The sequence below is a fragment of the Mytilus californianus genome, unplaced genomic scaffold (genome assembly GCF_021869535.1).
Source record: "Mytilus californianus isolate M0D057914Y unplaced genomic scaffold, xbMytCali1.0.p SCAF_41, whole genome shotgun sequence".
NCBI lineage: Eukaryota > Metazoa > Mollusca > Bivalvia > Mytilida > Mytilidae > Mytilus > Mytilus californianus.
The window spans coordinates 2,005,813-2,021,877 of NW_026262692.1; the positions used below are offsets into that span (position 1 = coordinate 2,005,813).

The window sequence follows — 16,065 nt, forward strand, 5'->3', positions numbered from 1 at the left end:
TACCTATTATTTCTTTTCTTGATGTTTTCCCATAAGGATAATATAAATTATGGGGACTTTTTACTAACGTCATTAAAACTAGAGGCTCTCAAGAGCCTGTGTCGCTCACCTGATTCTACTTTGGTTTTGGAAATCATGTAAAAATAGATTAAAATCATAACAGATACCCTAATAATGAGTGAGGCCAAATTTGGTTTAATATTGGTCCTGTAATTTAATAAAAAATCCTGGTGGCCATCTTGAACAGTAAATCGGCAACAAAGTAGCAACACTTAATCAGCACCTCATAAGAAACATTTATGCCATGTTTTGGTTTCATTCTATTCAGTGCACCTCTAGAAGAAGCATTTGTATGTATTTCCCATAGGTTCTTATGTTAAAGGAAGTCCCCCCCATTGGCGGCCATCATGGATGAAGGATCAGCTTCAAAGTAACAAAACTTAATCAGCACCTCATATGGAACATTCATGCCATGTTTGGTTTCAATCCATTCAGTATGTGGTTCTCTAAAAGAAGACATTTGTATGTATTGTCCATAGGATCCTTTGTTAAACATTGTCCCCATCTGGCAGCCATCATGGATGAAGGATCAGCTTCAAAGTAACAACAATTGGTCAGCACCTCAAAAGGAACATGCATGCCAAGTTTGGTTTCATTCCATTCAATGGTTCTCTAAAAGAAAACATTTGTACGTATTTCTCATAGGGTCCTATGTTAAACTAAGTCCTCCGCTGGCGGCCATCTTAGATTATGGATCAGCTTCATAGTAACAACACTTGGTCAGCACCTCATAAGGAACATTCATGCCATGTTTGGTTTCATTGCATTCAGTGGTTCTCTAAAAGAAGACATTTGTATGTATTTCCCATAGGGTCCTATGTTAAACTAAGTCCCCCGCTGGCTGCCATCTTGGATGATGGATCAGCTTCAAAGTAACAACACTTGGTCAGCACCTCATAAGGAACATTCTTGCCATGTTTGGTTTCATTCCATTCAGTGGTTCTCTAAAAGAAGATATTTGTATGTATTTCCCATAGGGTCCTATGTTAAACTAAGTCCCCTGCTGGCAGCCATCTTGGATTATGGATCAGCTTCATAGTAACAACACTTGGTCAGCACCTCATAAGGAACATTCATGCCATGTTTGCTTTTATTCCATTCAGTGGTTCTCTAAAAGAAGACATTTGTATGTATTTCCCATAGGGTCCCATGTTAAACTAAGTCCCCCGCTGGCGGCAATCTTGGATTACGGATCGGCTTCAAAGTAACAACACTCGGTCGGCACCTCATAAGGAACATTCATACCATGTTTGGTTTCATTCCATTCAGTGGTTCTCTAAAAGAAGATATTTGTATGTATTTCCCATAGGGTCCTATGTTAAACTAAGTCCCCCGCTGGCAGCCATCTTGGATTATGGATCGGCTTCAAAGTAACAACACTCGGTCAGCACCTCATAAGAAACATTCATACCATGTTTGGTTTCATTCCTTTTAGTGGTTCTCTAAAAGAAGACATTTGTATGCATTTCCCATAGGGTCCTATGTTAAATTAAGTCCCCCGCTGGCGGCCATCTTGGATGATGGATCCGCTACAAAGTAACAACACTCGGTCAGCACCTCATAAGAAACATTCATGCCATGTTTGGTTTCATTCCATTCAGTGGTTCTCTAAAAGAAGACATTTGTATGTATTTCCCATAGGGTCCCATGTTAAACTAAGTCCCCCGCTGGCAGCCATCTTGGATTATGGATCGGCTTCAAAGTAACAACACTCGGTCAGCACCTCATAAGGAACATTCATGCCATGTTTGGTTTCATTCCATTCAGTGGTTCTCTAAAAGAAGACATTTGTATGTATTTCTCATAGGGTCCCATGTTAAACTAAGTCCCCTGCAGGCGGCCATCTTGGATTATGGATCGGCTTCAAAGTAACAACACTCGGTCAGCACCTCATAAGGAACATTCATGCCATGTTTGGTTTCATTCCATTCAGTGGTTCTCTAAAAGAAGACATTTGTATGTATTTCCCTTAGGGTTCTATATTAAACTAAGTCCCCTGCTGGCGGCCATCTTGGATTATGGATCAGCTTCATAGTAACAACACTTGGTCAGCACCTCATAAGGAACATTCATGCCATGTTTGCTTTTATTCCATTTAGTGGTTCTCTAAAAAAAGACATTTGTATGTATTTCCCATAGGGTCCCATGTTAAACTAAGTCCCCCGCTGGCGGCAATCTTGGATTATGGATCGGCTTCAAAGTAACAACACTCGGTCAACACCTCATAAGGAACATTCATACCATGTTTGGTTTCATTCCATTCAGTGGTTCTCTAAAAGAAGACATTTGTATGTATTTCCCATAGGGTCCTATGTTAAACTAAGTCCCCCGCTAGCGGCCATCTTGGATTATGGATCGGCTTCAAAGTAACAACACTCGGTCAGCACCTCATAAGAAACATTCATGCCATGTTTGGTTTCATTCAATTTAGTGGTTCTCTAAAAGAAGACATTTGTATGCATTTCCCATAGGGTCCTATGTTAAACTAAGTCCCCCTCTGGCGGCCATCTTGGATGATAGATCCGCTACAAAGTAACAACACTTGGTCAGCACCTCATAAGAAACATTCATGCCATGTTTGGTTTCATTCCATTCAGTGGTTCTCTAAAAAAAGACATTTGTATGCATTTCCCATAGGGTCCTATGTTAAACTAAGTCCCCCGCTGGCGGCCATCTTGGATTCATTCCATTCAGTGGTTCTCTAGAAGAAGTTCAAAATGTAAAAAGTTAACGCCGACGACGGACGACGACGGACGACGCCGGACGACGCCGGACGACGCCGGACGACGGACGACGGACGCCAAGTGATGAGAAAAGCTCACTTGGCCCTTCGGGCCAGGTGAGCTAAAAATTAAATAAAAATAAAATATAAATCTATCAAAGAAATATAATAAGCTTCAGACATCCACAAGACATAAGGGTGTCAAATATATGTATTTATAGTTTGGAATAGTGGCTTTGATACTCGCTTTACAGGGTTCAAATAAAATGTAAAATTGCACAAAAAGTCTTATTTGAGATCGTTTCATCAATATTCAGATATGATCAAAGATTTTACTCAAAAACATATTTAGACACAAACGGTAGTCTCATACAGAGGTTTGAATGTGGGTAAACTATATTGCTGGTTAAATCTTGGCTCAGAACTTATTTAACCAAGTTTGTGCTTCACCCCGAACTGATGTTGCTTACCTCTATGTCATTTGGATTCAAATGGATAGCTGTCTCATTGGCGGTTATACCACATATCCTTATTGTTTGAAATAAACAACACTTGTGAGGAAGAAACTACTTATCCTCTAATGCAAGGCATATGGGTTTAATCATTAATTTTTGTTTGTTAGTATTTTATGGACTTTTGTTTGTCTTTTCCATCGTTTTATGTTTGTGTTATCTCTTTTTCTTCAACTAAAAAATACGTGGTAAGTAAAACATTTGTAAAAGGTGTATTAGGTTAAAAAAGCTTAGTCATTTCGACCATATATGTAAATCCGAAGGTAAGTATATCGTATATTTGCTGTGGCGTTGAGAAATATTTAATATTGAAGTTAATAAAAACTTTTAATGCTATGAAGTGTACTTGATGTCTCCAATCTTCGACGTCAGTCAGCACGACCAAAATCATTGGAAGAAGTGAACATTCAAATTCTACAGTAGTAATTCGTGATATATAATGATGCTGCTACGTATGGCTGTCGTTTATATAAAGATCTAACTATCAATACGGTTAGTCGTATAATTTCCTGAATTATGGACTTTCCTCAAAGAAATAAAACAAAAACATTGATTCTGGAACCACAACAGTCATATATCGGTTAGTTTTTGTTTTGTGTAAAGACACTGATGTTTCTGATAACTGAAGAAGGACATAAATCGAAAAAAACAGAAAGTCGTTGGCACATGTGAAATTCAGAAATAAACCCCTCATCATATGACTATTTCAAAAATTGATATAAAACCACTAATTCGAGCGCAGTCAGGAAGAAATATACGAAAATAGTTTATATATTACCCATTGTAGCTCTTTCTTTTGTACATAAGTAAAATATTTGTGTAATTGTGGTGTCAAGTGAAACCTGCAGCACTTGCGTTCATTGTAGAACCCTTGTTGACACTTTCTTATAAATAATAAACAAAATATATGAAATTGACATGGGATGACATATTTAACTGGTTGCTCAGAACAGAAATACCTGTTTTTGTACAACCAAATTCATCAGATAACACTTAGGTATGTATAGAATACAAAAATAAGATATTATAGTCAGCTCATTGTATCAAATTCAGTAAAATGAACACATGTCTAGCCACATGAATTATCTATTATCGTAGTGAAATTTAAAACCAAAAAAGTAGTAGTCTTGACGATCATATTTTGACTATCAATTAGAGTTGAGTATTGACGTGCATTTGCTTATCTTGAGAAAATAATCAGATATGACATTTTGTTTTAGTTATCAAGTATGTGTTTTACACATTAGTGAAATAATATAACATCATACAAATTTTAGAATGTAAAAAAAAGTACAATACATAATAAAACCATATCATTTGATTTGTAGGTTACAAGACAATGAATATGAATTTTGTCATATGGCTTGGTGTTTTTCTTTGATTTCGAAATTGGTATAAGCAACAACGAAAATCCCCCCAAAAAGTATTCAGTTTCTTTACATCATTTTATATTAATCTCTCAAAATTTACTAGTATACTAATCAGGTACATGCGATTGGTCTCCGGCAGCTCGATAACAGACCACTCATTCAATTTCAAAATTGACCTTAGAACCAGATATTGCATTACGATAGAACATATCTTTAGATACATAATTCTAATAACTACCAATGTAGGCATTATATTAATTTCATGAACACTGTTTGTCAACGAAAGACGTTTCCTTTCCTCGCAGACCATCATTCATAGGATGAACAATATAGATGAGTTTTGTAGTAATAATTTCACTAAAACTGAAGTGCTTGTGATACAACATGTACAAGGAAGTTTCAGTTTGATATTGAAGTTAGATCATATTAACCGGAACAAGGATCATAAGTGCATTACTATTTTAAAGTCCTGTCAGAATTACTTTTAAAAAAATGTATACCAATAGTGTAATAAATCAATTGCAAAGTAAAACTACAATCAGGTCTAAATTAAAACGGATTTAATATGAATTGATTGAATGAAACCGACAGTACTCATGTAGAGATCCTTCCAACTTAATGCTCAAATACAACCACATCATAACTTGATACTTTTTCTCGAGAATCAAAAGAAAATTACAATTTGACTTATGGACTTTCATATATTAGTGTACTACTACTTCTACTACTACAACAACTACTACAAGAACTACTACTATTACTAAGGATAAAAGTCAATGTATATCTTAGTTCCTTACTTTCATTTTCCCCCAAGTTTTGTTTATGTTTCACAATTGTTTGCTATTCGATCGATCGACAGTAATGTCTTTTATTGTCATACATGTATTGTCGTTGATATTCATATCGTTTTCTTTGGGAGAAATGTATATTCCTAGTTGAATAGATTAGAGTGTGGAATGTAATGCAACTAAGACTATACTAAAGAAATACTTACTAAATATTTATGAATACCAAAAGTAAAAAGATAGTTTCTTTTTTATATTAATATTTGTAGATCCTGAAAGCAGGAACAAGAAATATAAGATGTAAAAATCATCTTTTAATGTCAAATGTTTCTGCGGTATAAATAGATATCAAGTTCTTTCCTGTTCGAATGAAATGCTTGCGTGTTTGTATTTTAAACTTTGTATTCAAAACACCGGTGGATGTTAGGTGAAACCGCATTAAAAATAATGACAAAGGTTCTTTACGTGTGAAAACAAAACTTCTTTCAGTCATTTAAAACCCGTCATGTTATCGTGCACCAACTGGAAGTTTTTTTATTTTTAACAAAGTTGAAGCTTTGTTCTCTGGAATTAAAACGTATTGCGAAACGCATAATTGTTTGTTTCTCATGTATAACTGTGGTAAGTTAAGTTTGATCTTTTAAAAATCACTTGAAATTGAAGGCAAAATTGTGTGTATTTCTAAAAGACTAAGGTACATGTATAACCACATGCATGGCGGGGATTTAAAAGATGTCTCTTTATTTAGTTAGATAATATAAACATGAACAAGAGAAGATATGTTGTATACATGAACGCGACAGAATAACAGCAAGAAACTATAATAAAAAAGGAGTGGACACATGGAAAAATAATTTTGCAGTACACCAGACTGCCAGATAAACAACGTAAATCACGAATGCAGACATCTGTGCAGTTTTCAACAGTTACTGAGTTGCTTTGAAGTTTTTAAATCGACATCGGTAAGTTTGAAAAATTAAGGATTTTCTACCCCAGGAATAGAATACCTTAGCAGGATTTAGCTGAACGCTCTTCAAATTCGTAATTCTTCTCTCGTTTTATGATGAATCTGTCTCGTTTGAAATGGTCCTCATAATAATCCTTTATTGACACGTGTATTTGATACTGAATTAAGTATTTTTACATAATAAAATGCCTGTACCAAGTCAGGAATATGACAGTTATTATCCATTCGTTTAATGCATGTAATGTGTTTAAGCTTTTGATTTTGCCATTTGATTGGGGACTTTCCGTTTTGAATTTTCCTCGGAGTTCTGTATTTTTTTTATTTTACTTTTTACGAGCAAGGACTATTTTTTTTAACGACATTAAGGTGACTGTTTTTTTCACAATGCATAACCGAAATATATGAAAATGTCAACCCAAATCCAAAATTCCCGCCGCTCACCTCTGTCTAGAAAACTGGTATTCCTATCCATTGTATTAATTGTTTGCTTGTTCTCGTCCCACACAAACATGATATACTTGCCACTGAACGATAAGTAAACAACAATCAAGCAATCAATCCTACAGAAATTAAGAACATCCTGCATCACACAAAACTCCGACAAGCTGTGATTTAGTATTATTATCTGAGAGTGACATTATTCTTTTAGATTATGTTTTTTTAATCCGATTTACATACACATGTCCAATATCAAACTAACCATCAGAGAAAGCCAAACATGGTTTCGTCTTAATTGATTAATGTATGCAATTTGAACATTGGTGAATTACTGTTACTATTAATAGTTACTGTAAAAACTACGATCCTGTGACGTGATATAAAAGTTACAAAATCTATTACCCATGACATATTGAATTTCATGGTATTTTGATCTAACTTGTTTTCAACATTATGTAGTCATGCAAACTTCTTTTCACATGATATGTTTTTCACCCTTAAGTGATATTTTATTCCCGTCACATTCATGAGCCTGTAATTTATTGGATGATATTTGTTTTTTGTTTGAAGATTCATTTCAAAATATGGTCGTTTCATTTCTGTTTGGATTGTTTTACTGTTTTCACATTAGGTCCTTTTACAGCTAACTATAATGTTTGGGTCTTGCTCATGTTTAAATCCACTATGGTGACTTAAAGTTGCTAACACCAACGTTAGTTTACTCTGGTGATAAGTTGTCTCATTTGCTATCGTATCAAAACTTCTCATTTTTTATGTTTTATCAAGAGGAAATAAACTTTATTGTTGTTCACGTTTTGCAAAACAATTACAGTTAAATCATGTTCTTTTTTTCAAAATCATTACTAACTTGTAAAAGGTAGCTTTTTTAAGATACAGAGGGTGCAGATGATGTTTAAACTAGAAGTTGTTTATTCTCTTTGTCATTTAAAAGCAAAGTATGTACACACCCTTAATTTTAGAAAGTATGCTATCGTACGACAATAATTTGAATTTATATTAATCAGAACTTGCCTTACCTTTAATATAAAAATTAATACCAAGTATATTTTCAATCAATAACATGAAATTTGTCTTATGACACATACGATAAACTGTTTATCAAGTGTAATATTCTTTGAAAACGGAGTGAATGATAAATGACTACAAACTTTAAAATGTAAAAATCTTCAATTGTTCTCGGAATTAACTTTATTTCTTATTAAAAACTTTATTCTCAGTATATTAATAAAATACCTCAAGCTTAGAATACTATTAAAACGAACATGGGTGGTGTGTATTCTAATTATTCAACATTTGTCGATGAACGAGTAAATAATTCTTTTAAATATGAAGTATGATTTAGGTTTTTTTTTAAATTCAGGACATAAACTAGTATTGAAATTCGTCATTCAAAAATAGTTCAACTTCAACGATCCTTTTTTGCGTGTGAAAAGAAATCTTACACCTTTGTAATTTATATTGTATGTCTTTGTTGAAATTATTGGTTGCCTTTAAATAATATACCTACGCACATCTAATATCGAATTTGTTTTATTTTTTTTTAAATTGTTGAACGATTTATTGTATAAATCTGTCGTGTAGAACTGAAATAAGTTCAATGTAAATTTTAATGGATTTAAAAAATATTATGTATTTAAGGTAAGATGTATTAATACTATGGGGTTTACATGTCTTGTCTCTTCTCTTGTATATGCAACGGAGAGTACTGTTGACAGGATAAGTGTCACTATAAAAGTGTACATCCAATAATAATAATAACAGTTGTTATAAGTGTCGTTGTTTGTTGTATTTAATTTTTGTATTCTTTATACAATGTAACAATCTCATCTATCATTACTCATGAACAACGAGTTTCAATTTCAAAATTTCCCATTCTTTTAAATTTCAGGGTTAGAAAATTAACATGACTGATGGTTAACGAATTTTGTGATGTCGTATGATTGAATAAGAGTTAAATACAAATCCACTATTGCGTGACATCTAGTCGCTTGATATAACTATCAACGTATTTGATAGGATTAACACGACGGGAGTGACATGTAAGGAAGGATCTCCTAACCCTTTCAGATCACCTGAGATCACCCCGTTTTTTGTAGGTTCCCGTTACTCAGTCTTAAGTTTTCTATGTTGTGTTTGGTTTACTGTTGTTTGTCTTTTGGTCGTTTTTCGTTTTTTGACATATCATTGTCAGATGAACCCTGTCATACTTCATTTGGAGTTCATATTGTTCCCTTTAGTAGGTCCAAAGCGTTCTTTTGGATTTGATTTATCAGTTAAGTTCAAACATTTGAAAGCTAAAAGCATATAAAAACGCAGAAACGTTAGAAGCTGTATAAACAAATAAGACATAACAAAATAGCAAAGTTCGTTTTTGCATGAAATTGTCGGAACCTTAGCTTCCTAGCAATTTCTTAATTTTTAAATTCACTGTGACGATTTTCAAATCTCAGAAATCGATTAGGAAGAGACAAATCAAGGAAATCAACAGAAACTGAGGGAATCGCATTAAATTTGACATAGTGCATCGACAGGTTTAGCGTCTCCTGTTAAGCATGCATTCACCAGCATGCGAATGTACACTCAGTCAAAATATCATAATCGAGTGACCATCGATACACCTGCAAATACTCGTTGATAAGTCTAATTCGGCGATGTCACATCGAGGAAATAGGACAATTTTGTGGTTACGACAATGGTTACATATCTGTCGTCATCAGTAAACGACAATGGTTACATATCTGTCGTCATCAGTAAACGACAATGGTTACATATCTGTCGTCATCAGTAAACGACAATGGTTACATATCTGTCGTCATCAGTAAAAAAAAGTCATCAAATATATCAGAATTATAATTTGGTAGTCTAGACGCGCTACAAAACACTCATTAGTGATGCTTGAATCAAAAAAGTTAAAGAACCCAACAAGGTACGAAGTGGAACAGCAGTGAGGGTAAAAAACTTTGAGAGGTTTTGCAAGATACATTTAATGTGATGGAAATCCTTTGTATTTCGAACAATTCAAAGTTTTGTATACAGTTAATTCATATATATATGACAATATTAGATATTCCATAACGGTCAACCAAATAGTGACGGAGTCTGAACATATCCTTTTATTTCAAGTTTGATGGGAAAGATGCGTTCAGCATCGCCAACATTTTAAATATATGTTGTTAGAGGATATATAAAAATAGGAAAATGTGGTATGATTGTCAATAAAACAACTCTCCAACAGGGACCAAATAACATAACATTTAACAACTATAGGTCACCGTACGGCCTTCACCAATAAGCACAACATACATGCCCTATATCGCATAGTCAGCTATGAAATTTCTTATATGAATACCACTTGATATGAAGTAAGGAGCAAGTCGACAAAAGAGGATCTAGGCACCACCGAAACAGAAGGTAATCTCAAGGTACGAAAGGGTACACATGTGGCATCCATCGTGTTGCTCATGTAAGTAAAAAAAAAAAAAAAAACGATGAAAAGTCTTATGTCTGTTTTAGAGTGTATCTTTTTTTTTTACAAAGGATGAATTGTTCCTCCATTAAGCAAGACATTTGTATATTCTTTGTCCATGCTATTTTTATGAAACAAAGTTAGTTCAATCTTTTAACTGTTCTTTTAGCTTGGAACGGGTACAAATTGAGTAAAGGGTGAACATATCAAATGTTTTATACTAATGTTAGAGGAAAGAGAATTAGATTGTATATATTCTAACAGATCTTTAAACTTTTTTTTAATGTATAAGTATTCGCCCCTACAGTAGTAAAGCTTGGAGTCATATGGTAAATTGGTATTAATACATTTTGTTAGAACATGTTTGAAGAGTTTTTACTCAGCCGTGTTATTTTGACCCCCTGCCATGTAAAATTTACGATTTGTACTAGTGTATTAATCTTGTGATGTTTTTGTTTCAGTTGTTGAAATGGTGGATAATGCAATCACAATGTGAGGGTCATAAAAATAAGTTCAAATATTTGGCAAATTGTTAAAATCAGTTGAACAATGTTTGGTCACTGTTATTGAGTAAATAAGTGTATCTCAAATTTAAACGCATCATGATATCGGAATCCTTTAGAAAAGAAGCAGAAGATACCAAGGCGGAGGATTAGTAAGTCGAAGAATGAAGAAAAACGAATGAAAGTCAGACAACAATATTCAAAACACTAGATGAAAAACCCTATAAACTGAGCAATACGAACCCCACCAAAAATCGATGATGACCCCAGGTGCTCCAGTAAGAAGATCCTGCTCCTCATGAATTGTTCTTGGCAAATACAACTTTGGTGTTGATATAGAAATAAGATGTTGTATTCGTGCCAATGAGACAACTCTCTAACAGAGACCAAAATGACATAGAAGTTAACAACTATAAGTCACCGTACGGCCTTCAACATAGAACAAAACCCATACCGCATAGTCAGCTATAAAAGATTTCGAAATAACAAAATTAATGTAAAACAATTCAAACGAGAAAACTATCGGCCTGATTTATATAAAAAACAATGAACGAAATACAAATATGATATACAGCAGCAAATGACAACCACTGAATTACAGGCTCCTGACCTGGAACAGGCACATTCAAAATGTGTAGGGGTTAAACATGTTAGCAGGCTCCCAACTAAGTCCTAAGTCTATTCGATTATGTCATAATCGACAAAAAAGGAGGGGAGAATAGGTACGACAATTAGAAAATATCCATAGTCATCCATTTTCATGCTATACAAAGTGATGAACATACGCCGTCAATCGTATACAGTTTAGCACGTAAATATTACATGCCACGTGGGTTTTTTCGCCTAAGGATTTTATTATATTTCCTAAAATGTCTTCACCAGATTTTTTATCAATTGTTATAAGAAGATGTGGTATGAGTGCCAATGAGACAACTCTCCATCCTAGTCCCAATTTGTAATACGTAAACCATTATAGGTCAAAGTTCGGCCTTCAACACGGAGCCTTGGCTCACACCGAACAGCAAGCTATAAAGGACCCCAAAAATGACTAGTGTAAAACCATTCAAACAGGGAAACCAACGGTTTAATCTATATAAAATACGAGAAACACTTATGAACCACATCAACAAACGACAACCACTGAACAACAGGTTCCTGACCTAGGACAGGTGCAAACAAATGCAGCGGGTTTAAACGTTTTAACAGGCGGCAACCTTCACCAGCATGATATCATTAAAGAAAGAAAGGCTGTTAAATCAGAAGGATAAAAACAAACGGAAACAGGGGGCATTCTAAACTCATGAGTCTAGAGACACTGGCAATGCCATGGCAAAAAAATGAAAGCCGACAAAATGGCAAATAATTTACTTTCATGATATTTATCCTTAATAACCGTACCAACCAAAGCAATTTTATTATCACTTTTCGTTGTTGTTTATTATGATGATCAATGTTTGTGTAACTAAAGAAAATCATATAAGATACGTGAAGAACAACAACCTTTTAAAATTTGTTAATAGTATTTTTACCTACAACACGTCTTTCATTCGCTAAATCGTTGACGGCAGTCAGCAATTACAATCAATATTCCTTCAGGAATATACGATAGTTTGGCAAATGGGGAAAATGGGTTAGAAAAATGAACAATAGACATAAATACATATATTCAAGATATATAAGAAGTGAATCCCGTCAACATTGGGATTTCGTTTTATCCGATCTTTTACAAAAACTACATGAAGCCCACCCTGGTCCAAAAAATAAAAGATTTCAACTGACTTGAGGGACTGTTACGGAATGTCTTGGTCACACATGGTCACGGCTATTGTGTCAACATTCACTCATTTTTATGTAAATGATTATTATCGAATGAGACTTCTCGTCGACCTTTTAATTGTCATGAACAACATGATCGGATCTTCAAAAGAGCAAAATCACTTGTTTTTTCGTCTATTTATTTGTTCGTATCTTAAGATGTTGACAAATTGTATGTGTTTGTTTCTTTCATTTTGTGTATTTATTTAATGCATGTACAGATTATTAAAAACATTAACACTAAGACAATATATATCTAACTTTACACTTTAAAACTCTAAGACAAGATATCTAACTTTACACTTTAAAAACAAAAACGGAAATATTGTCTGTTTTTATCTTGTTCATTACGAACTCAAACTCGAAAGATGGCATAAAAAGGCGAATACCAAACATTAATTTAAAACTAACGATTGATCAAAATGAATCTCATCAAAACCTATCTAGCGTGAGTTAAGAACCATCGGATTATTCTCAGACAGAATGAGAACAATGCTTATTATTCGCGTACTTTAATAAAGATTTTTCGCTTTGTCATTTTTGTTTTTTCTGTTTGGTTTGCTCGTTTTGTAATAGGACCGCTTCCCTACAACATTTCGACGTTCACAAGAGCAGTTAGTTCAGACCGTTCGAAATACTCATCCATTTAAAAATGATTTCTTTTACAACTTGTATAATATTATATTTTAGTAGGTGCAATACAGCGGCATTTCAGTTTTCTTAAAGGTTCGGGTATTTCAGCGGATGAAATGAATTGCATTGCATTGGACACCACTGCTTTCAATCAGACAGAGTTCGAAATGATTCAGAATCAACGTAACGGTATATTGAAGATAGATGCTTTTTTGAAGAAGCTAATAAGAAAAGGAAATCACCAATGCACATTATTTCTGGAGGGATTAAGACGAACAGGACATGCTGAAATAGTACATGTTATAACAGAAACTGAAAACAGTGGTAAGTTGACAGTATTAAATAGATTTTGTCAACCTTTTGCGGTAAGCCATGGGAAACAATCGTTGCTTTACCAGATTAAAGTTATCCAGAAGTACGTGTCTTGAATATTTGGAATCGGTTTAAAACGGTCAAACAACGTGTATTTAATTCTAATTTTCATGTGCAACATTCTTTCAATCTGTCTAATCGTATTAACATATTTTGAGAAAAAAGAAGAAAAAAAAAACTACAGTCGATTGATTCATAACCCATATCTTGACCAGTTTCGTTTAAGTTGTTTTGATTATATTAATATCTTGACCAATCAAATAAAAATAAAATTAGGACGTGCTTAAAGGCGATATTTGAATTTAATCGAAAGACTAAATATGAAGGAATACTAACTGTCCGAATCTTTTCTCAAAGTGTATGATAGGAAATTTATAACCAAACACATGTTTCGGGATCATGGGTCATGAGGCCAACAGATTACAATTCCAAATCCTTGAAAAATTTTAAAACATGAAACTAACAGAACTTCACCATAACAGTCAAAACCAACAAATGATAAGGTTTATCTTATGTTTATATCAATTACACACTTTTATGAAATAGAAATTAACACAACACATACATGTATCATTTCAATTATGCAAAGAGTGAATGGTCGATTGAAGTTATACAACCCGTCTTTAAAAATTAAGCAATCGCCCTGAACCTTTTGTTGGTCGAATGCCTGCAATAATCAATCACCTATTTATCAGAGCTGGTTCGTTTTATCAAGTTACTTTCAGTGAATTCATTGTTCGTTTTTAAATAAACCTTCATCATTTTTCACAATTGTCGGTCATTATCTTTATTATTCTAGATGCAAATTCTGATGCAAACACGACAGGGAGAATATACCAATGTTTAACGAAAGCATTTATAAAGCAGCATCGTGAATACATCTGCAAGAATTTACAAGTAATCTCGACACTAGACTTACTGTTCGAACGTAGTATAATTTCTATCAATGAACACGACCTCGTACAGAATAAAGAAACGAAGTCAAGCAAGCGAGAAGAATTAATGAAGATTTTATTAAACCGACCAGACACAACATGGATTTCAAATTTTATTACAGTGATGCGGTTAACTGGACATGACGCTATGTTTCAACAGTTACTACAAATATCAACAACCGGTCAGGTTTCAGGTAGAATATATTGAGATATAAACAAATACGTTTTTCATTTATATAAGAAAAGAACAATTGTAGTCTATCTACATTAATCTACGATATTTAGAAATATTGTTTAACAAAGAACACCAGTTACTGTTAACTTGACGTCTAATTCAAACAAATGTAAAACAATTATTATAGTAGTTTCTTAACAAAACGTCTCAAACATGGATTACAACTGTAGAAATCACTACATGATTACTTTAATCACTATGTATTATGAGGATTCATAGCAAAAGTACCCGATTAATCTTTTACGGTTTTAGGTAATGCTTGACAGTATCAAATAAATTTGAAAAACAAATGTTTGATTAGTCTTATTTTTTTATAAAGATTAAAATATATAATGATTTGCCATCGCAAATTTAGTTAACGTAATGGCGCCTTCGGTTAATAATTGAATGCCATATGAAAAAAGGATGTTTTAAATTCAAAATGTTTAAACAGCGGTATACTAATGTTGCCTTTGTTTACTATTTTCTTTATCATTGAAAACAAAAATCAAATATGGATAAAAATCCAGAATTCAAAACACGGTTGACTCCCCTTAGTAACACAGACAGGTATATTAAGTGGTTGGTTAATTTCGTCAGCAATAAATCAATAATATTAGCTCATAAATACTGTTCTCTGTATGCTGGCTTAGTCCTACTAAGAAAATCTCTATTAACACTGATAGAGGAATCATGTTTTGGCACGTACTGGTTAAATATGAATCTATCGGCCATAAACAATCAAAATACACATCATATTTCTTTGTTTATTATAGTGACTACAGACCAGAACCAGAATAGTTTAGAACAAATCTGAAACAACCTTATTCAAAAATTTATGTTGAGTGACATTTATCTGTCTTTTCTATGAATGAGGGGTTAACTAAGATAACTAGTCCGAGAGCGCTCGCTCTGACATTTGACGGCCTTTTTATGACGTGGTTTGGGCGTGGGACTTTAGAACGCAGTCTTAAAAGTAAAAAAAAAAAAGGATCGATTTTTATGTTGATAAATCTTAAAAATCATTCATGTATTATTTTGGTCCACGAATATGTAACTTTTGTCCACGTTCTAATCCTCTTATGTTTCTGAAGGAGGTAGACTGTGGATTGTTAAATTGTGTGATATCAAAAATTCTGCAATGCTCGACTGGTATAAATTACTTCAGTAAGTTGACAAGGAAAATCAAGCAAACAATTTAAGCATAATATTACTAACATTTTATTCAGGCAAAGATACCTTAACATGCTAA

The 16,065-nt window shown here is 33.6% G+C and overlaps 1 protein-coding gene across 4 annotated transcripts in view; it reads left to right on the top strand.

Annotated features, from left to right (window-relative positions):
* Positions 1-16,065, top strand: part of LOC127699830 (uncharacterized) — a 31,493-nt gene that overhangs the window by 154 nt on the left and 15,274 nt on the right. Inside the window, exons 1-5 of one of the 4 annotated variants that reach the window (XM_052203205.1) lie at positions 5,944-6,070; positions 6,198-6,411; positions 10,803-10,833; positions 13,350-13,616; positions 14,464-14,793. In XM_052203205.1, the coding sequence (XP_052059165.1) occupies positions 10,821-10,833; positions 13,350-13,616; positions 14,464-14,793 (610 nt within the window). In that variant the 5' untranslated portion in view covers positions 5,944-6,070; positions 6,198-6,411; positions 10,803-10,820. The other 3 variants (XM_052203204.1, XM_052203206.1, XM_052203207.1) reach the window with 3 other exon arrangements.